The 23,199-nt window shown below is 42.4% G+C and overlaps 1 protein-coding gene across 1 annotated transcript in view; it reads left to right on the forward strand.

The window, feature by feature from the left end:
• smc5 (structural maintenance of chromosomes 5) overlaps positions 1-23,199 on the forward strand; it is a 104,539-nt gene that overhangs the window by 17,825 nt on the left and 63,515 nt on the right. Inside the window, 8 exon segments of the mRNA XM_085992358.1 lie at positions 2,889-2,942; positions 2,944-3,016; positions 7,304-7,321; positions 7,324-7,438; positions 7,531-7,628; positions 7,630-7,674; positions 12,403-12,564; positions 15,173-15,244. Coding sequence (XP_085848484.1) covers positions 2,889-2,942; positions 2,944-3,016; positions 7,304-7,321; positions 7,324-7,438; positions 7,531-7,628; positions 7,630-7,674; positions 12,403-12,564; positions 15,173-15,244 — 637 coding nt within the window.

Genomic DNA, 23,199 nt, shown 5'->3' on the forward strand with positions numbered 1-23,199 from the left:
TTGTCTGATTCCATATTTTTGAGCTGTGCGCCCATGTTACATGAATCAGAGAGACAGTGACATTATTCTGAAAAGCATACAAAGATTCTGCATTCTATTATTTTGTTCCAGAGCAGTTTAAATATGGTGCATGCCAAATATTGTGCTGCTGGTTATTTGCTCTACTGTTTTCTTTCTGTGACCTGAATCACAGAATCCCCACAGTGCAGATAGAGGCCATTTCGGCCCATCGAGCCTGCACCGACACATATCCCACCCTATCCCCGTAACCCCACGTATTTAATCCCCTAACACTAAGGGTCAATTTATCATAGCCAAATCAACCTAACCCGCACAACCATGTGATCTTGCAGTGTGGTGTTTTTCCGCCATTTAGAGTGGACAGGAGTGTGTGTTGGGTAACTCGGGTGGAACTTTTGATACAATTGTGATTAAAACGGGTAATCATTTGTCCCGTGCTGCGTGGTATGTGGAAAGTTGTAACTTTCGTATAGGAGATGTAGGTCTGCTCATGGAAATTGCATTTTGCTGTGAATACAAAGAGAATTGCAGGGGGAGTCCAAACTAACACCCCTTGTCCCCCTAAAATCAGCTTACACAGCGCTGACTGGAGATTGAACCTGGGACCTCTCATTGGGGGAGCCTCTAAGTAACTTCTCAATTAAAAGTTGTTTCACCTGATAAGTTGTAAAAGGGTTAAATTATAAGAAGATTAAGGGGTGATTTAATTGAGGTGTTTAAGATGATTAAAGGAGTTGATAGGATAGATTAGAGAAACTATTTCCTCTGATGGGGGAGTCCAGACCAAGGGGGCATAACCTTAAAATTAGAGATCGGCTGTTCAGGGGTGATGTCAGGAAGCACTTCTTCACACAAAGGCTAGTTGAAATCTGGAACTCTTTTTTCACCCCCCCCCCCCCCGCCCCAAAAAGCTGCTGGGGGTGGAGGGGAGTCGATTGAATATTTCAAAACTGAACATAGAAACATAGAAGATAGGAGCAGATTAGGCCATTCGGCCCCTCGAGCCTGCTCCACCATTCAATGCGATCATGGCTGATCATCCAAATTCAGTACCGTGTTCCTGCCTTCTCCCCATACCCCTTGATCCCTTTAGCCTTAAGAAATATATCCAACTCCTTCTTGAATATATTTAATGAATTGGCCTCTACTGCCTTCTGTGGTAGAGAATTCCACAGGTTCACCACTCTCTGGGTGAAGAAATTCCTCCTCATCTCTGTCCTAAATGGCTTACCCCTTATCCTTAGACTGTGACCCCTGGTTCTGGACTCCCCGACCATCAGGAACATCCTTCCAGCATCTAGTCTGTCTAGTCCTGTTAGAATTTTATAAGTTTCAATGAGATCCCCTCTCATTCTTCTAAACTCCAGCGAGTACAAGCCCAATCGACCTAATCTCTCCTCATACATCATTCCTGCCATCCCAGGTATCAGCCTGGTGAATCTTCGCTGCACTCCTTCCATGGCAAGAAACATCCTTCCTCAGATAAGGTGACCAAAACTACACACAATACTCCAGATGTGGTCTCACCAAGGCCCTGTACAACTGCAACAAGACATCCTTGTTCCTGTACGCAAACCCTCTCGCTACGAAGGCCAACATGCCATTTGCCTTCTTAACCGCCTGCTGCACCTGCATGCTTACTTTCAGCGACTGATGCACAAGGACACCTAGGTCTCGTTGCACGTCCCCTTCTCCCAATCTATTGCCATTCAGATAATAATCTGTCTTCCTGTTTTTGACACCAAAGTGGATAACCTCACATTTATCCACGTTATATTGCATCTACCATGCTTCTGCCCAATCACCCAACCTGTCCAAATCGTCCTGGAGCTTCTCGGCATCCTCCTCACAGCACACAAGCCTACCCAGCTTTGTGTCGTCTGCAAATTTGGAGATATTACATCTAGTTCCCTTGTCTAGATCATTAATATATATTGTGAATAGCTGGGGTCCAAGGACCGATCCCTGCGGTACCCCACTAGTCACTGCCTGCCACTCGGAAAAAGACCCGTTTATTCCAACTCTTTGCTTTCTACCTGCCAACCAATTCCCTATCCAAGTCAAAACCTTGCCCCCAATCCCATGTGCCTTAACTTTACACGCTAATCTCTTATGCGGGACCTTATCGAAAGCCTTCTGAAAGTCTAAATACACCACATCCACTGAGTTGATAGTTTGATAGATTTTTGCTAGGCAAAGGGTATTAAGGATTACAGAACCAAGGTGGGTTGCTGGAGTGTCAGCTGTGGCCCAGTTGGTAGCACCCTCGACTCTGAGTCAGAAGGTTGTGGGTTCAAGTTCCACTCCAGGGACTTGAACACAAAAATCTAGGCTAACCCTCCAGCGCTGTACTAAGGGAGTGCTGCACTCAGAGGTGCCATCTTTCAGATGAGACGTTAAACTGCGGCCCCGTCTGCTCTGTCAGGTGGACGTAAAAGATCCCATGACACTATTTTGAAGAAGAGCAGGGGAGTTTATCCCTGGGGCCTGGCCAATATTTGTCTCTCAATCAACATCACTAAATAGATTATTTGATCATTATCACATTGCTGCCGCTTTTCCTACATTGCAAAAGTGACTGCACTTCAAAAAGTACCTCATTGGCTGTAAAATGCTTTAGGACACTTGGTGGTTGTGAAAGGTGCTATATAGGTGCAAGTCTTTCTTTAAGAAACAGATCAGCCATGGTCGAATTGAATGACAGAACATGCTAGAGGAGCTGAATGGCCTTATCCTGTTTCTATGTAATAATGAGCCAGTTGAAGCATCATTGGTTTCTGTTTATTTTCTAAACTTTATAATTCAGTTTCTAAAACTCTTGAAGACTGATTTAATATTTGTGATTTTAAATAATTGGTCTTTTATAGCTACAGGCCTCAGAACAACCTTATTGTTAGTCGAGAGATTTCTGTGTCAAACAACCCAGAAAATGGTGGAAGAACAGACCTCTGCTTTGAATATCCAAGTGGGCAATCTCTGCCAGTTTTTACCTCAGGTATGCGTTTATGCCAGAATAAATAGAGAATGTACGAATTAATGCAATGAAAGGTTACATCTTGACCAACATTATTCTTTATTTAACCCTCTGAATCACACCAAGATTTGATGCATATGGTGTAAACTCATCATGAAAACTGTAATTGATAATAACTGCCTGATTTTTTTCCCCCAGAATTGTGCCAACATGGTATTACTAACTGGCACTTTAGATCAATGCGCATTCCTCTGAATTAATGCAAGCACTGGTTGGCATCACCTCAACGCTTTAGGAATGTGATGTCTTGATCTAAAAGCTCAAGTATCAAGGCTGGTGTGGAAAGTTGCAGGAAAGTAGTATTTTCTCTTAAAATGTAGGAGATTATTAACAACTAGTTGATCTCCTAGTACAGTAACAGTTGGGGGCATTGATGTGATGTTCTGTATATGATACACTGCATACTGAGCCAGTGTGGCTGCTTAGTTTTTCAGAGGTCTTGTACAGGTCTTTCCCTTATCTGGCACATTGAGCTGGAGGTCTGGGAGCACTCAATGGGACTCGAGCCTTCTTTGGTTGCAGTTCGAATTATTCCACTGATGCAGCTTTTACTGTCTGGAAGGCAGGCACTGGGGAGTTGAAATAAGCCTCTAGCTGTGGCTTGTGCATGTGATTGGGAAACAGGGCCACATCAAGAGGTTCTGAAGCTCCCTTAAAAAAACAGCCCTCTGGTTTCCTCAGATCACTCTCTGTCTGGCTCTGCCTCTCTGTCTGGCTCTGCCTCTCTGTCTGGCTCTGCCTCTCTGTCTGGCTATCCCTCTCTGTCTGGCCCTCGCTCCCTCTCCCTCCCTCCCGGTCTCTCCCTTCCTCACTGTCTGTCCGACCCTCCCCGCCACCATCTGTGTGTTGCCGTTGCCCCTCTGTCCCGCCACCCCCCCTGGCTCTCCTCCTCTCCCCCCCCCCCCGCCCCCCTCTCTCTCCCCCCCGGCCCCTCTCTCTCCCCCCCGGCCCCTCTCTCTCCCCCCCGGCCCCTCTCTCTCCCCCCCCGGCCCCTCTCTCTCCCCCCCCGGCCCCTCTCTCTCCCCCCCGGCCCCTCTCTCTCCCCCCCGGCCCCTCTCTCTCCCCCCCGGCCCCCCTCTCTCTCCCCCCCGGCCCCCCTCTCTCTCCCCCCCGGCCCCCCTCTCTCTCCCCCCCGGCCCCCCTCTCTCTCCCCCCCGGCCCCCCCCTCTCCCCCGCCCCCCCCCTCTCCCGCCCCCCTCTCTCCCCCTCTCTCCCCCCCCGCCCCCCCTCTCTCCCCCCCCCGCCCCCCCCCTCTCCCCCCCCGCCCCCCCCTCTCTCCCCCCCCCCGCCCCCCCCTCTCTCCCCCCCCCCCCGCCCCCCCTCTCTCCCCCCCCCCCCCCCCCGCCCCTCCCTCTCTCCCCCCCGCTATAGCTACAGACCTTGCACTGCTTGACTGTGGGGGGAAAAAAGCAAAGAAAACTAACAAGAAGAATAAAAAACGGCACCTGATTTCTGCTGGTGGCTCCAGTTTGCCGGATAGCTCACCTCCAGATAGCACAAAGTTTCCTGTATTTGGAAAATAATCTAATTGAGATAGAGGAGAAAAGGAATCTGGGATTACAAATACACAAATCACTAAAAGTTGCTACGCAGGTTAACAAGGCCATAAAAAAAGCAAACCTAGCACTAGGGTTTATTTCTATAGGGATAGATTGAAAAGTAAGTTATGCTAAACTTATATCGAACGTTGGTACTTTGAGTACTGTGTACAGTTCTGGGTTGTCATATTATGAAAAGGAAATAGAGGCACTGGACAGGGTGCGAAGAAGATTTACAAGGATGATACCAGAACTGTGAGGTTTATACCTATTAAGAAAGGATGAACAGGCTGGGTCAGTTTTCTCTTGGGTAACCTAATAGAGGTCTTTAAAATTATGAAAGGTTTTGATAGGGTGGATGCAGAGAGAGAGTGTTTGCACTTGTGGGGTAGAGCAAAACTAGAGGCCATCAATATAAGATGGTCACCAAGAAATAAAATAGGGAATTCAGAAGAAACTTCTTTACCCAGAAAGTGGTGAGAATGTGGAACTCGCTACCACAGGGATTGGTTGAGGCGAATAGTATAGATGCATTTAAGGGAAGGCTGGATAAGCATATAGGGGAGAAGAGAAGAGAGGGTTATGCTGATAGAGTAAGATGAGGAAGAATGGGTGGATGGCTCCAGTGGAGCATAAATGCTGGCATGGCCTGTTTTCTGTGCCGTATATTCTATGTAATACAAACTCCAATTCAGCCAAAACTCTGCCCCATGCAAAGTCCTGCTCACCCCATTACCTGTGTCCTTGACAACCTTCAGTGCCCTGAATTCTATTGGCTGGGTTTTGCGGTGATAATCACGGCGAAAACTGTTGGCATTCACCATCATTTCCCCTCTGAACCTGACGGCAAGCTCTGGAGATAGCACATGCGCGCACAAACGCGGGAATCCAAACGTTGCTCTCGGCGATTCTACGCTTCTCCATAGGGTGCCCTGTTGAACTCACCGGAGTCGGTAACCTTTGAAAAATCACTGAACTGGTGAGGACTTAAGCTTTTACCCTGTAATATTGCTCTTTGAAAAACCTTGATAAAGTTAAGCCTTGTTGAATGAGGTGTAACTGGATTTTTAATGGCGTACTGATACATAATACAGCTGCACAACCGTTCTGGCTCTGAAAAACTACTTTTATATTTGTGGAATGTCAAATTTTTAATATCATTTTTAATTCTTTAAAATGTTTTTTCTAATTCAGCTTCTACCTTAATCCCATGTGTATGTCCCAATCTTTATTTTGCTCTCTAAGATATTAAAAAGTGAAGGAAAAATCAGTGCATTTTACTTCCTGATTTGCTGTCTGAGAATTCTTCAATGTGATTGGCTGCTTAGCCAGCTTGATGACATCACTGTTGCTGGACGCTGGAGATCCCCATGACTTGACGCCAGCATGAAATTAACGTCAGGAGAGCTGAAATTTATGCCAGAGGTTGCTAGACCTTTGTGAGAAGCTTTCTTCGAGGTCAGCGCCATTGCTTCGCCGCTGGCTGCAAATTCCAGGCCATTGTTGTTTACAAATCCTTTAGTGGCTTTACCTCACCCTACCACTGCAACCATGTACCACCCTATGACCCAGCCTTTTCATCCTTCATTGCTGGCTGAATGTGCAACCGTCCCCACTGTCATTTCTACTCCCTCATTAGCAAGGCCTTCAGCTGCCTTAGCCCTACTTAGAAACTACAAAATTCAGGTTATTGTGGAATCAATCTGAATTGGCACTGCAGAGATCGTTCTGGGATCTCATTGGTTGGAAGGGCATTGGTGTTTGATTCTGCAATTTGATTGGGTGAAAAGATATCACAATGCTGTATTTGCGCATACACAAGATTTTTGATAATATAGATGTGGGGGGAGGGGAATACTTCACATTGTGAGTGCCTCACCATAGAGTATTCTTATTTTCTCGCTGCTCATCCTCTCTCTTCCCTGACCGCCCCCCCCCCCCCCCCCCCCCGCCAAACTCTTGACTGAACGTAAACCCAAGAAGGAAAAACATTTGTGTGCTTTTTGTGCGCACAAAGAGCTAGTCAGTGTAGTCACGGTTACGCTGAATAGGATGAGATGAAGTAGGGTGGGAGGAGCTCGTGTGGAGCATAAACACTGGCATGGACTAGTTGTTCTGGATGGCCTGTTCATGTGCTGTTGACTCTATGCACAATCCGCTCCACCAATTGGCGGCTGTGCCTTCAGTTGCAAGTTGTTAATTCAGTGTTGGGGGGGCCGGACTGTGGAACGCCGCAAATGTCAAAATGGAACAGGTGGGGGAACATATGTAGAACGAACCAATTAGGGATTTGGGGTGGAAAGATAAACACAATGATTTAAACTACTGTATTGCTATGATGTTTGCCAAATCTTGCATTTTATGTAAGAAAATCGGTGAGTAAGATGTTTTGGACCCCATGCTAGAAAAAAATGATTGCATCTCCTGCTGTGGATTCTTTGGAAGCCGCTGGAAGAATCTCTGGACGCAACTTTTCAAGAGACAAAAGCTGTTCACGTTGCTCAGGAATGCGGCAAAATTAGTAATAAACATGCTTTCCTTTTTTGTGTTATCTTTACAGAAATGTTAGTGACATTATCTGTGGAGCGAGCATGGTACTGCTTTTGTATGAAATTGCTATATTGAGCAGTTCAATTTGCTTGTAACTATCAAAATTTATTTTTTTTGGGCCCAGTTTACCATTCGTTATGTTTCAATTTTAATTTTACAGGAGAAAGTTGGAGAGTTTCGCAAAAATGTCAAAAGTTTGAGCTATTGGAAGCAACTGAAAAATCAGTTGGCCCACCAGAAATGTACAAATTTCACAGCGATTTAAAAAATTACCGCGAAAAAGTGAAAGAACTACCGAGGTATGGAAGGATATATCTTTGTTATTGTAAGTATTGTCCGGCCCCCTTTCTAATAGCTTCAAAAAAAAGCTTTATTTAATGCATTTGTAGAATACGTGTAAAGAAAAAACAGCTGCCTTGGAGAAAATGAAGCAAAGAAATGAGCGGAATGAACAAGATGTGCAGCGGTATTACGAGCGACAGCGGACATTTGGATAAAATAAAGATGCTGGAAAGAAAGAGGCCCTGGGTGGTAAGTTATGACGTTGTAACAATGCAATAAAGCATTTTACTTCAGTGATACGAGACTGATCAGAATTCTGGTTTGTAGAACAATATTGATGCTATTGGTTTTCGATGAATGTCAGCTCCTGTGAATACGATAGCATTCGTTGTTTTTCTACCCATGAAACCAGTTTCGTGCTCCAGTTAACAAATGTTCTAGGCTCACAATGTAAAATAAGTTCCATCTCCTGGACTAGTTTCGATCGCCTAGTTGGGTCGGACAGGAATTTCCCAGATCTCTCTTCATTTCCCCCCCCCCACCAACAAATTGGCCTGGGTTTTTAATTTTTTTTTGCCTCTCCCAAGAGATCACATGGTTTTTGGGTGGGGTGGGGAGCAATGTTCCCTTTAATTTTTTGGGGGTGTGCGGTCCCCTTTAAGGGGCTGCGCGGCCCATTCAAAATGCCGTGCATGCGCAGTTTTTCCTGTTTAAAAGTCGGTGAGCCGGCTACACAGCAGCTGCAGAGCGCGGTGTGGCCGTGCAGCTAAAAGGGAACATTGGTGGGGCATCTATATATTGTGATACACAAAGTATCACAATTGTGCAGGACAGGCTAGATGGACTAGAGGGTCTTTTCACTGTTGTCATTGTACGTAAGTTGTTTGTTGTCAGCTGTAGAGTGCACAGAAGTAGGCTAGACATTTCTGTACAGTATACATTATCTAACCGGTACCATAAAGTCTTCCTAATTAATCAGTTCCATCTACAAATAGAAAATTGCTGTTACACCAGGGGCACTATCTCCAAAAGCATTCTCTACATTTCCATTCCTCTATCCAAACCACATTATGAGCTGTATCATAAGATTACATAGGATATAGAGCACAGAAACAGGCCATTTGGCCCACCAGTCCATGCCGGGGTTTGTACTCCTCTCCAGCCTCCTCCTGTCTTTCCCCATCTAACTGTCAGCAGAAACCCTCTATTCCCTTCTCCCTCATATGCTTATCTAGCCTCCCCTTAAATGCATCTATACTATTCGCCTCAACCACTCCCTGTGGTAGCACGTTCCACATTCTCACCACTATCTGGGTAAATAAGTTTCTTCTGAATTTCCTATTTGATTTCTTGGTGACTATCTTTTATTGATGGCCTCTAGTTTTGTTCTACCCCACAAGTAGAAACACTCTCTCTGTGTCTACTCTATCAAAGCCTTTCATAATTTTAAAGACTTCTATTAGTTCACTCCTCAGCCCACCTTCTCTTTTCAAGAGAAATGAGACCCAGCCTGTTCATCCTTTCCTTGCATTTCTGGCATCATCCTTGTAAATTTTTGCACTGTCTCCAGTGCCTCTCTATCCTTTTATAATATCGGGCGACCAGAATTATGCAAAGTACTCCCAAGTATGGTCCAACGAAGGTTTGGCACAAGTTTACCAAGTCTTCTCTACTTTTCAATTTTATTTCTCTGGAAATAAACCCTAGAGCTTGGCTTGCTTTTTTATGGCCTTATTGACCTGCGCTGCTACTTTTAGTGATTTGTGTTTTTGTACTCTCCAGATCCTTTGCTCTTCTACCGCCATTTAGTTGTTTCTTTTCCAAGTAATTTGCTCTATTTTTCTTACTAGATTTACCTGTTGAAATTAATTTGCCAATTATATTCCCATTCTGCAAGTTTATTAATGTCTTATTATTGTAATTTTGTTGCAATCCTCCTCAATATTGACTATCCCCCCCCCCTGCCCCACCCCCATTTGATGTCATCCGCAAAATTTAGAAATTGTGTTTTTGATTCCAAAGTCTAAATCATTAATATAAATTGTGAACAGCACCCAAAACTGATCCTTGTGGAACACCCCTTCCCAACTTCTGCCACTGTGGAAAAACTACCCTTTACCCCAACTCTCTGCTTTCTGTCTTGAAGCCAGCTAGCTATCCATTCTGCTACTTGTCTCCTGACTCTGCATTCTCTGACCTTATTCATTAGCCTATTATGTGGTACTTTATCGAAGGCCTTTTGAAAATCTAAATAAATGACATCTATTGCCTTACCCTTTTCTACTCTCTCGCTACCTCTTCAAAATATTGAATGAGGTTGGTCAAACAAGACTCTTTTGAATTCCATGCTGACTATTCATTATATTTTTGGTTTCTAGATGTTCTTCTATTTTCTCCTTTAGTAGAGATTCCATTATTTTTCCTACCACCGATGTTAAGCTGACTGGTCTATAGTTCCCTGGACATGTTCTATCTTCCTCCTTAAATATAGGTATTGCGTGAATGATCCGCCAGTCCTCCGGCACTACACCTTTTTCTAACGAATTATTAATATGTGTAGTAGTGCCTCTGCTATCTCTTCCCTAGATTCTTTTAAAATGTGCGGATGTAATCCATCTGCACCAGGGGTTTTATCCAATAAGTTTGATTAGTTTATTTAATATTTCTCCTTTTTATTTTAAGTGCGGTTATCTCATTTCTAATCTCATCAATCCAATGTCATGTCCACCTGATCTGTCTACCTGGTAAATACTGAAGCAAAGTAATCATTAATATTCTTGCCATTTTGCTATCGCTGCCTGTGATTTTATCCTGTCCATCCTTTAGTGGCCCTATTCCCATCCTGGCTTTCCTTTTTTTATTTGTGCCTGTAGACTATTTTGTTTTATGTTCCTTGAGATTTTAATTTCATAGTTCCTTTTTGCCTTCCTAATTTTTTTTTTTTTACTTCTCTCCTAATCTCTTCGTATTCTCCCTTTTCATGTTCTCCCCTGCTGTCCATGTACTTAGTGTATGCTTCTTTCCTTACCCTCAATTTTTCACTTGTCTTTATTCATCCACGGTGTCTCATTAGTGTTTGTCTTGTTTTTTAGCGGAATATATTTTTCTTAGACTCTGCTGAACACCATTTTAAACGTTTCTCATTGCTATTCTACATCATTGTTTGCCAATATTGTTGCCCAAGCTCTCTTCTCAGCTCTTCAAAATTGGCTTTTCTCCAATCTATTACCCTGGTCTTCATCATACTTATGTCCTTCTCAATTATTACCTTTAAAGCGTATTATATTATGGTTACTATTGCCTAGATGTTCCCCTACTTATACTTCTCTTATCTGCTCTGGTTCATTCCCCATTACTAGGTCCAGTAGTGAATCCTACCTTGTTGGGCTTCTTGCATATTGGGTTAGAAAGGAGTCCTGTACGCATTGTAGGAACTCCATTCGCTTACCCCCCTTTACCTACCTCTTCTGGCCAATTGATTTCGGGGTAGTTGAAATCCGCCATGATTAGTATTCTATGTTTTTTACTAATTTCTCTCGTTTGTTTGCATTTTTCTTCCTCCACCTCCCTTCCAATATTAGGTGGTCTGTTATCTACCTCTATTAGTGCGAATGATCCTTTATTATCTTTTAACTCTATCCACATGGATTCTATTTCTGCCTTGCTGATGGCTGCGTCACTTTTTTCTGCTGCCATTATGTTATCCCTAATAAGTACAGCTACTCCACCTCCTTTCCTCCCCCCTTTTATCTTTTTTCTAAATATGTTATACCCTGCAGTGTTTAATTCCCAGTCTGTAGTCATGTCTCAGTAATCCCTTCTATATCTGATTCCTTGCAACGTATTATTGCCTCCAGTGCCCCTGTTTTATTATGGACACTGTGTGCATTGCTGTACAGACAGTTTAACTAATTTTTAATAGCAGTTCCCCTCATTTTATTTTGAACCATCTTTTTACAACATTCCTGTTCTGTAACTCTCTATTTCCTGGCCATCTATGTCCTCCCTTAGTTTAGTCTTTCCTATGCTCCCCTTTCCTGTTTCATTTATATTTAGGCTGATTTCATTTCTTGTCGATCCCCTCTTTTCCCCCCCCCCCCCCCCACCCCCGTCTTGCCAGTTATTTTTTCTTGCCTGTCATCAGCAACAGCTACATGAAGTTGGCTTTGCATGCAACAAAAACGTTCACATTAATAGTCAATGCTTTTAATGCAGTTAATAGTTCTTGCTCTTTCAGAATATTTTCAGATTCTTAAAAGTTTTAAGAATCTCTGGTTCAGCGTGAAAGGAGATCGAATTGCCAAAACAAGATACACTCATTTGATCTTGCATCATGTTCACCAAATCTAGGGGGGAAATTTTGAGACCTCCTGCCCAACGGATACAGGGTGGTACAATGTACAGTATCTACTGTTCCCGCCATTGCCATTTTTGCTGGGGTACTCAGAATAGCCGCCTAAAGCAAGTGCACGGCTAATTTAGGTATTTAAATTGAGCTTCCATATCAATAAGACTCCAATTCCATTTTAGGACTCCACTAGGACCGAGTGCGCAGCTTGCAAGCTCCGCTCAATATCAGCTGCTGGTTCAGCTGAGGAGCCCAAAGGTAAGTACCTGTTTATTTTTGATGGGGCCGGGCGGAGCAGGAGTCCTCCTCCAGACTACACAGAAATAATCCGAGATGCCACTCGGAAATTGCAATGCTGGGTGCTCGCAGCTAAGAACTAAGTATGATACCGAATTAGGGAATGATCACTTCAAAAGGATGTGGTGGAGAATCTTTCAATAGCACAATTTGAAAGATTGATCTCCTGATCCCCTGTGATTCCTATTTGGGTGTTGAAGTTTCAAAAAATTAGTTACACTATATCGATTGTAGATAATCTAGTACCCTTTATTGTCACTGTTGAATTTTTTTAACAAAACAGTTTTAGCTACTTGCTTTAGTAAACGTCTGACTGTTGCTAATTTTTTAAGGAATATGAGGCTGCTCGGCAGGAGCACGAAGAAGTGAAGCGTTTCCGTGACCAGCTAAAACAAGAACTGAAAGCACTAAAAGAAGCCCAGGCTCCGATGACCAGAAGAATTCAAGCTGTTGAAAGGCAATGTAGGGAGCAGGAGGCAAAAATAAAGGAAAAGGTTAGAAGCTTGGTTGGTGCTAGAAAGCATTTCTGATTTTAGTCGTGGCCGCTGTATATATAGCATTTCATAAACTTTAAAGACTCGCATAACTTGAAGTGCTGCGTGTATCTGAACTTTAAGTAAACTGTGAAAGGCATCATTTAGCACACCTAATTATGGAGAAACGGGGCAGAGTTTGTTAAACAGCTGTACTATGATCTGTTAAACTCTCTCTTTCACAAGGATAGGGATGATTGTTTGGCTCAACTTAGTTTATCCATCCAGAAAGACCCAACAGTTCCCCTTATCATGCCTTCCAAAAGTTTATTAAATGATGAGGCGCAGACACAATGGGCCGAATGGCTACCTTCTGTGCTCTATCATTCTTTCATTCCAGGGTTTTGCCTCTACTTCTCTACCTGGAAGTCCATTCCATGTGGCGATCACTCTTAAATCCTAAATTTGCCTTTTACTAGTTGTTCAAAACATTTTTTCTTCCCAATTTTCTTTTATCTTTCCTCCCCCTTTCCCAAAGGTGTTGATTCCTTGCTCGTGTATGGTGCCTCAAAGAAGTTACCATTCTTTGTGTGAGCCGAAATGGTTGAGATCAGCCAATTCCGCAGAGACTGGGAATCAAATCTGAGATCATCTTCGTCTGTATGGCTCAGCTTTTCACTAGCCATTAGGGGAGACCAGGAACTCCCTTTTTGATTTTATACCTGTAGTTAAACCTTAAATTATTTTACAGGAAAAGTTCTGATATCTGGCACCGACGGGACCGAGCTGCTGCCGATCTATCAAAACTTCCGGATAGACCAGCGCTAATGTTGAAGGATAGGAGGTTTTCATCTCCGTATCTGACAACAAACACTGTTGCTTAGCAACAGCTTGTAAACACTTGGCCCGTACCTTGGAAGCGTCTCTGAAGCTGTTGCTAAGCTACAGAGACGCTTTCCAGAGCCTAACTGTTTTATATAAAAAAATAAAAGAAATGCTAGGAGAAGAAAAAAAAACCTAACCAAAACGGCTGCTGATTTCTGCCGTTAGATCGAGGTTTCTGGGCACACAACCTCCAGATAAACCAAAGTTTCCCGTACCTAGTTTTGTATATTACAGTTTAGAATGGTCTCGCGTTGAGTTCCTATATCGCAGATATCTGCACTGAAAGGGCCTTAATTGCACAAATTAATGAGCTGACTCCATTATATTTAATTCTTCCTGGTGGATTAAATACTCCTGTTGCAGTATCACCTTTATATAAAGGAATGGGGATATACTGGTGTATATTACTATGATGAAGTAGCCCATTGCAAGAAAAAGCTGTAGATCTTATTCATTTTATTTTCATTACAAAAATTGTGAGGTTAGCTTCAATGCTCCCTTTAAGCTGCATGGTCGCTCGGCGCTCTGGAGCTCCCGCACAGGCAGCTCACTGGCTTTTTGAATGGGGAGAAAACACTCATGCGTGTTATTTTGAAATGGCCATGCACCCCCTTAAAAAAGGGGCCCACACCCAAAAAAAGAAATTAAAGGGCACATTGTTTGGCGTATCATTTATGTTTAAAACCATGAAGTGAATTTGAGGTGGAAGCTGAGAAATTTGTTGTATGCAACCAAAAATGAAGAATTAGAAGTCAAATTTGTAAGACATGACTCAGCACAAGGTTTTAAATACAGAAAACTTTTTTTTATCCGGCACCAACGGGACCGGCGTGGTGCCGGTTGATCAAAAAGTCCGGATTACAGAGAGGTATACTTAGCAAGGTACGAGAGCCCCGTACACGGCCACAGGTGCAGGAGCCCCGGTTACACGGCCACAGGTGCAGAAACCCCGATTACATGGCCACAGATCCAGGAACCCCGGTTACACGGCCACTAATATACAGTAAAACTTAACCGGCAAAATTCAAGAGTAGGTTCAGGTAAGAGAGGTTTCTGGATATTTAGGTGCCGGTTAAAAGAGAGTTTCCTGTATGTAAGAGGTAAGTGACACTTAGCATATAATTGTTGAGTCTTTTGAGAAGGAAATAGAAAAGCACCAGGCAGTGGTGAGAATGTGGAACTCGCTACCATATGGAGTGGTTGAGGTGAATAACATAGATTCATTTAAGGGGAAGTTAGATATGTACATGAGGGAGAAAGGAATAGAAGGATATGCTGATGGGCTGAGATGAAGTAGGGTGGGAGGAGACTCTTGTGGAGCATAAACACCAGCATAGACCAGTTGGGCCGAATGGGCTATATGTGCTGTAAATTCTGTAGCACAGTATGACACTAGATCAGCATAAGCTTGGATTGACTGGTCTTTCTTTCAGTTCTTTTTGTGTTTTATGCATTTGATGACCTGTCTTGCGTGTGTGAAGGTAGAGAGTTCCTTGGGAAGGGGTTCTTTTTATTATGTGGGAAATGAAAGTTGTGTAACTTAAGTTTTGGAGTGAGTGCCCTGTGATTTATTTTTTTGTGCAAGCAAGAATGAAGCCCTTACTAGTCTTGATCTATCTTACAATATCCAATGTGATGTTCATCTATTCTAATTTGATTAAAATTATATGTACAATGCTTAAACTGAGAGTTTTTCCATATTACCATAGCTCAATGGAATGATTGCAGTTGCCTGTTTTTGTAGGGGTCAGAAATTAAGAAAATCTCACAGGAGTGCAAACAAAAGCAAGATATATTGGAACGGAAGGACAAAGAGGTTGGTACAACTTTACCTATGGGAAACTTTACAAACATTTTTGAGTTCTTTGTACTCCTCAATTTGAGAAATGGTATTGCGGATAAATGGAAACATATTGTCAGTATTGAGCGCTTTAAGCTCGGCTATTGTACAGCCAGACAGAGTGAAATGGTCTTAAGAACATAAGTATGTTAGATCGGGTAATTAATTTCAGTGGACCACACTGATCTGAGGTCAACACACTAAAATAAAAGTTTGCGAGTCCGGTGGTAAGTTTTAAATAGTCGATTTATTGCATCACTTGATTTACACTGTTTGACTTCCTTCAGCAACTGACATCATGTTCAAAATGGCTGGTTTTTATACAGCAGCAGATGTACCCGCCCCCTTTATTACCATTGGCTCAGCAGCATGCATACAGAGCTATGGTTGATTCAGCTACATCGCACTGATTGGATCTCTGATACATCACTCATTCCTTTGTTCTCTAGTTAAGCTAAATCAGCACTTTCAATGTTAAGCTAAATCAGCACTTTCAATGTTAAGCTAAATCAGCACTTTCAATGTTAAGCTAAATCAGCACTTTCAATGTTAAGCTAAATCAGCACTTTCAATGTTAAGCTAAATCAGCACTTTCAATGTTAAGCTAAATCAGCACTTTCATTGTTCTCAGTTTTTAAGTCAGCCGATGCGACGTTACCAGCTGTGATTGGATCTGATACATCACACCATCCTTTGACACGTGGTCAGCTTAAGCATAATCAGATTTCTTTAAGTCATTAGATTTTAATCATGTTAAAATTTATGTTATTAAAATATATATATATAATATATATATATATATTATATATATATATATTCCCTAACACTCCCCCCTTTGATTCTTTCAAAAATTGAATCATAAAATAGAGTCAGATTAAAAATATAATCAATCATTGCTGTGTTTTGCCACTGTCCGGATCAGTGGCTTTTGCACAAATTTACATCAACCAGGATTTTACGTGGCCACAGTAAAAGCCTGGTTTTAATAAGTTAATTGATTTCATGATCTTAAATTAATTAGTGCATCTTAAAAAGTGGGAGGAGCTCCCCATAGCTTATGGCTTTGGCTTTGAAAAATACGTTCAAGTAAAAATTAAAAAGTAAAAAAAGGTAGAAAAAGTAGAAAAAGGTACAAAACAATCTAGCAGCTAAATATAACATGCCCCTTTAAGATGTAAAAACAGTCTGCGGCGACCTGCAAGGCGTCTTGCCCGCGGGGCAGCAGCCGCCTGGTGGCAAGCACATTTAATCAACAAAAACACATAATTTGATCCCCATCCTATTGTACAAGGCCTCCCTCTTACCTTTCTGAGGAATGTTTTGTCAAGATTCTTTAAGGGCATTTTATGGCTTTGTGGCTCCTTGTTATCTAGCAGGTGCTATCCTCCCTGTTTCCTTGCATTTTACCATTCCCTTATCATTTATTCGACCTTGCTGGCATTTATGCTATCTTTTTCCACTTGCCTGTTGTCAGTCCCTGGTCTAAGAATTAAAACCCATCTATTTCTTACAATTGCCTTCTTTGAGAAGGAAATACTTCTCACAATCGGCTCTTGACTAATCTAGCTAGCTCTTATTGCTCTCTCAACTTGGGCGTTACTTAGTAGGGAGTCTTGAAGATTTCTCCCTTCCTTACAGTCCATTCCTTTGAGGGGGAGGAGCAACTTCTGACCCCTTACTCAAATTCAATTCACTGTTCCGGTGTTCCAATTCTGCCCCGCCTGGGGTATCCTCTGTTTCTTCTATCTTTCCTGATGTTACCCCGCCTGGGGTCTCCTCTACATTAATTCGGATCTTCTCTTTCGGTGTGTTCAATTAATTTGTTAGTGCTTGTCAGTCATGGGCATGAGTACCCAATTGGCTTATGTATCAAAGTCTTACTACACACGTTACATATATCAAATACACTATCATTACAAGTTGGATAGCTACCAGAGCATGTGAAATAATACGAACCTAAGGGCGTGCTGATGTATTAAGCCCAATATCCCATCAATGTGAGTTGTCCCCTATGCTGTCAATTTCAATATCTATTCTCGTGTTGTCTTGCTCCAAAATTAATGCTTTAGGGAGGAGTTCAGTCGCATCATGAGCTCACTGAAACCCACAAACAACAGGGGAATGTCGTATCCGAATTGTGCCACATAATTGTGTAGCTCATACTTAAAAACGTGTTGGTTGATGGGACAGGTCCTGTTAGACCCGTAAAGCATGGTAATTGCAGTAGTAGTGACACAGGAGGCACCACCAAAATCACCTCATACTGGATTCGTACTGGTTTTTCCCACGCTCTGTTACCTACAAAACACAATTATTACAGTCACAGTTAAATTCAGTCTTGCAATCATATCAAGCGACATTACAGTTTAACATCTAATCAACAAATCATGGATATTAACCATTTCATGTTTTGCTGTTGTCAAGTAACTGAGCATGTCTGAGACCCGTTCTTCAGTGCAAATTCACCATACATTCCTGGATGGTAATTACCTCATATGTAACAAATCACATTTGCACACTCATACCGGTATCTCAATATCATGCCACACATGCCATTCGATACAAGCCTTTCTCGGGCTTTCAGGTATCTTATCAAAAGATTGTAGTCACCTGGAGATCTTTGCTCATCTTCCTCTGCATGGTCCCGATGTCTTGGGTAGTGGCCAGACTATCAAATTCAGTTTTCTTAAAAGTTCATTAAAGGCAGGGACACAAATGTCTCCAAGAGAAAGCTATCAATTTACTATTCTTAACTACACTTTCCTGACTTTCACTAGAAAGTTTTGAAAATTCCCATTCAGTAGTGTAATTCTCCTGTTTCAATCTTACACTCTCAATCACTTTCCTTTAATTACCATTCATATCTCATTCATGAGTCCTGGAGAAACTTTACTGTCCAGTACAATATTTAAGATAGAAAACATAGATCAAACGTTCTCACTTGATCCAAGTTATTAACACTTTTTATTTATCATTATTTTAGAGGATCTTTTATTTTCCCAAAAGTAACCAAATATATAGTGCCTGAGTCCATTTTGTCATTTCAAAATCATCCCAAAATCCAAACAGCAGTATTATGAGCTATCTCTTACTTTTGTTATCGGTGTGGGAAAGTATTTTCTAGCAGAGACATGGCTAGCTGAACAAAGCCACATTGAATTGTGCAGCTGGCTGAATACTTCAAGGTCTTACTTGCTATTTCTTAATTGTGCCTTTGTATCCTTATCTCTTCCAAGAACAGGCTCTTTCTAAATAGTTACCAGGTTGTAATTACAAACAACATTTCAGAATGTCAGCTAATTTCTGCTTATGTTAGTCTAAAAGGGTTAATATAGCCAAGTATCCCATGGTGCTTTGCGTTTGTTTTCCAGCTAACAAGACTAAATGGTACCTTTCAGATAGTTTTATACCGGTCAAATATTGAGGACCCCTTTATATCCTTTAAACCAAATTTTACCCTGATTGGTACCAGTATTGTTAAACCCACACTCTGCCTCTGGGCTGTGTCCAATACTATGTGGACATACAGTGATAGCATGCCTAGTAACACATCCCTCCAATTTTGTTCCAGCCAAAGTCCCTTTAATCTTCACAGCATATGGTAACATAATGGGCCAGAAATTAGGATTGGGTGCTTGCCGCGCGTGCAAGCCCCCGATCTGCACTCACCCTGCGCGCTGACATCTGAAGTCCGGGCCTGCTTGCATTTCCTGTCACAGGCCCGGTTCCGATGTCGGCGCGATGTGCTTACCTGATCCAGCGGCGTACTTAGTGCGATGTGCCGGCTGGGATCAGGTGAGCACTCTGCAGCCAATCAGGGGAGGGGAAAGTCATTCATGAGTTTGACAGTAAAGACTGTCAAACTCATGAAAAGTACGGGCGCCCAAAAGACTACTTTAAACTTTAATTAAAATTTTTAAAACCATCCCAATAATTAAATAAACTATAAATAACTAAAAAACTATTTAAAACAATTAATAACATTTTTGAATTTTTTTTTTTCACGAATTCGTGTCTAAAAATAAACTTTCCTTACTGTAAAGTCCTTAAAAACAATGAAGCTGTGGAAAAAATGTAATAATTTTAAATATTAGACCACTTACCTTCAAGAATCCACTGCTTACGCCTCCTTTTTTCATTTCCAAAAAGTTCAGTCCCTTGCACACGCGCAAACCTGTCTAAACAAAGGAAGTTCAACGCATGCGCGCAGAGTCCTGCGCGCACGCGTTGGACCTCTTAACCCCTTAGTTCGATGGAGAGGAAATGCCAGTTTCCCGCGCATGCGCTGTGCATGCTGGAATCCGGCACTTCCAACGGGCCCACGCGTGAGTACACCGTCCGTACTCATGCGCTGGGACCGGAATTACTGGCCAATCGTGATGGGATATGTGCATTCCGTCCTTCACTACCCCAATATTCTGTATTCGGTACACCTCTGTCCTTGGGCTTCGGGTGCCATTACCGGTATTTTACCAATACTAACCCTAGGAGCCCTCGCCCGTCAGGTTTACATTCGACTTGTGTAGGGTGCACCCGAACCATTGCTCTCAACTGGCAATCCGTCAAGCTCCTGCCTGCTACTGCCTGTTTAGAGGTACCGTCCCCCTTGTGCCCACCGGTCAGGTTCGCCCTTAATTGTTGATTCGTTATCCATAAGGGTACTTCCCCTGCCTGTATCTGGGCCAGGTTTTCTCGGGTTTGTTCCACAATCCAGTTCCATATGTGTTACATATGTCATTAGCAGCCGCCTGCTGAGATGCATTGTACTCTTTTATTAATGGTTTGGGCGTGTGTTTCTAGCACTGTAACTATCTTTTGTAGATGTATGGTCAGCGTTTGATCCTCAGATAATTCTTTTATCTGTATTTTCATTTGTCTTTTGTAATACATCTTTAATGCGAGACCCTAGGTCTCTAACCTTTTGATCCAGTGTCGCCAAATCAATAGTATTAACAACTGAGGTACCCATATTAAAGGCAGTTGTTGAACTTAAAATTAAGAAACTTAAATTTAATAATGTCCAATATCTTTAAATGTCATTACTAAAGTTGTTGCTTTGTGAACTTAAACAGCTGTCAGTGGAAAGGGTTAACTCCTTTGCAAGATTTTAAGAAGGTGGAGCGAAACCTTATCAGGCGCAATTGCGTCACTTCACGTAAATTAAAAAAAAACTTTCCTGATCGAAAAAGACAGTTGTGTTTTCACACTTTAACTAAACACGAACAGAACAGATAAAACAAAACAAAATAGCGCATTCTTGCAGACAACAGTAAATTACGTTATATTTCTTATTGTCCTTTCTTCAGGTGTCTTTCCAAAATTCTGTAAAAACATTGAATATAACTGGAGAAAAATTAGTTTTTCACATTTCAACAAATCAAATCAAACTGCTTTAGAGATTTCACCATAGCAACTGTGACTCCAAGATTAAATCTTAGACTGAAACTTAATCTTTTGTTAAGCAAACTTTTTGTTGCTCTTCTCAGTTTTTACACACCAGCTTAACTTAAATTAGTTCAAAGTTTTTTTTTCAATTCTTGGGGCACAATCTTATTTGCACATTCTTAAAACGTCCAAAATCCAAGACAAGACAAAAGATTTAAACGCTTTTAACACAGAGAAGTGGGTGGAGCTAAAACACACATAACAGAATCTTTCTTTTAAAGAACATCTAATCAGACAAAAGAAATACTGTAACTTAAACATTCATAGTCATTTTTCAAGGTTCCTTTCACTCAGCAAATCTTGTGTTTTATTTGTCTCAGCACAGATGTTAATAACTTCCATGTCAGTAAAACTTTAAGTTTCTCTTTTTTTTCCTCTTTTTCCATCGGCGTCTCAGCATTTCCTGGCTTTCCAAATCCCTGTTTTTTTTCCTTCCTTTGCTGAGTTTTCAGATTGGTTAGCCTGCAAATTAGATCTTTTTCCTTCTTTATCTCTCCTGTGTTCAGCCCCGAGTGTTCCAACCAGTTAGTTTTAAATTGCCCGTCGTACTCTAACACTTCCTCCGTCCCTTTCTGTTGACAGGCTATGATCTTTCCCCAATCCGTTTTTGCAGGGCTAAACACTTGTAACCACTGTTGGATCGCATCCCATCCGGCATCTAATTCTTGCTCACCATTTCCCAGGCCAGTCTTTACTTTGCTGTGTAACTTATTTCCCTCTCTCCTGGGTATCATTACAATCAGAATTTAGACTCTGTCCCACGGGTGGAGTTGGTACTTCGCCCTTTCTTCCCCATCTTCTTCTCATATTCCTTTTCTACTCTTTTCCTTTTCTGTCTCAATGGGGCCAAATGGGGTCCTGTTTTCTCCTCTTCACTTTCACTGACATTACTGGAGGATCCCGAGTCAGTCTCTTGACCTGCTTCTTGTCTTTGTCTCCCACGACCTTCCTCCTTTATTTCATTTAGATCTGGGTATCCCTTCCATGTCCCGACACATTTTCCCTTTTCTTGGACTACCGGTACTATCGGTTGTTTATCCAATTGTTTTTTACAGTCCTGAACTTCACCTTTAAGTTTTTTTAACTTCCACTTCTGACTTTTCAAGCTCATTTGTTTTCTTTTTCAGTTGTTCATAAATCGCATCTTTTTGCTGTTTTTCATTGGTCAAATCGTGATTATGTTGGGATTGTGTCTTAATCTCATTTCGCCGTCGAATCTGACTCATAAGTGCCAAGGACCATCTGATCCGTCTTTTATCTTTCATACGGGTCGTTTTTCCCCAGACCCTCTTTGTCATCCAAAGACCACTGTTCAGAGGAGGTACCGTACTTTTGTTCGATTTCGAACCAGGTTTTAGGTAAGTCAAACTGTAATTCTATATAGTCTTTCAACTCCCACAGAATTTCATCTTCTGAAATCTCAGGTGGGGCACGCCCCCCTTTAATAGTTGTAGGTTTATCGAGTGGTGCCATAATATCGATTTCTTTACTTGGGGGTCTCAAGTCGTAGGCTTTTCAGCCGAGTCAGTAAGTTAGAGCTCTATATGGGACCTCGAGCCATCTCACCACCCAGAGGGTTCGCTACCCAGGAGGTTTGCGGAGTTGCGTGGAGGGGAGATGACTAGACAACCAACCGAGGACTTTTATAACGAGGAGCCCTTACCTCCTGATGTGCCTTCAATAACCACAAAACTAGAAGTTATAGACTTTAACAGGTTGGCTTTTAATCACTAAGATCAGAGCTAACATCTCAACACACTGACTGGCTCGCAGGAATGAGTCATACAGATCCTGGGATCTTTATGTAAGAGAAGTCAGGGGCGGAGCCAAGACCTGGAACCTTCCAGGTTAATCAGGAAAGAGGAAGTGAAACTATACACCGTGTGGGGGAGGGTAATATACATGAGTGCAAAACGAATACAGGCAAGCCAAACACATTTCATTACATTCACCCCTTCTTTAGATTTAGTCCATCGGGGTGATGTTTCTTAAAAGTTGGTATAAATGAGTCTGTCAGGAGGTTTTGCGGTTCTCAGTGATCGGCGCAAAACCGGTTGGGGTGCCTCTAGGGGAGTGGATTCTGGTTCCTCCGCTGTCCGGGCCTCCGCAGTGTCTTCCAGGTTATCTGCAGTGTCCTCCAGGTTAAAGTTGGGTATTGATACCTCTGGGCGTCCTGTCTCTTTTTGGTGTAGGTCTTCCTCGGGTAGTCTCTCATCGTTCTCTCCGCTCCCCGAGGGAGCGAGGTCTTTTATGGAAACAGTGTCCTCTCGCCCGTCAGAGTATTCGATATAGGCGTACTGAGGGTTTGCATGGAGGAGCTGTACCTTTTCCACAAGGGGGTCCGTTTTATGGCCTCTCACGTGCTTCCGCAATAGTACTGTCCCCGGAGACGTCAGCCACGCGGGTAGAGATATGCCCGAGGTAGATTTCCGGGGGGAAACGAACATCTTTTCGTGAGGGGTAGCGTTAGTGGCTGTACATAACAG

This window comes from Somniosus microcephalus, chromosome 1 (assembly GCF_052327205.1).
Source record: "Somniosus microcephalus isolate GS21.2 chromosome 1, FLI_Smic_1.0, whole genome shotgun sequence".
Taxonomy (NCBI): domain Eukaryota; kingdom Metazoa; phylum Chordata; class Chondrichthyes; order Squaliformes; family Somniosidae; genus Somniosus; species Somniosus microcephalus.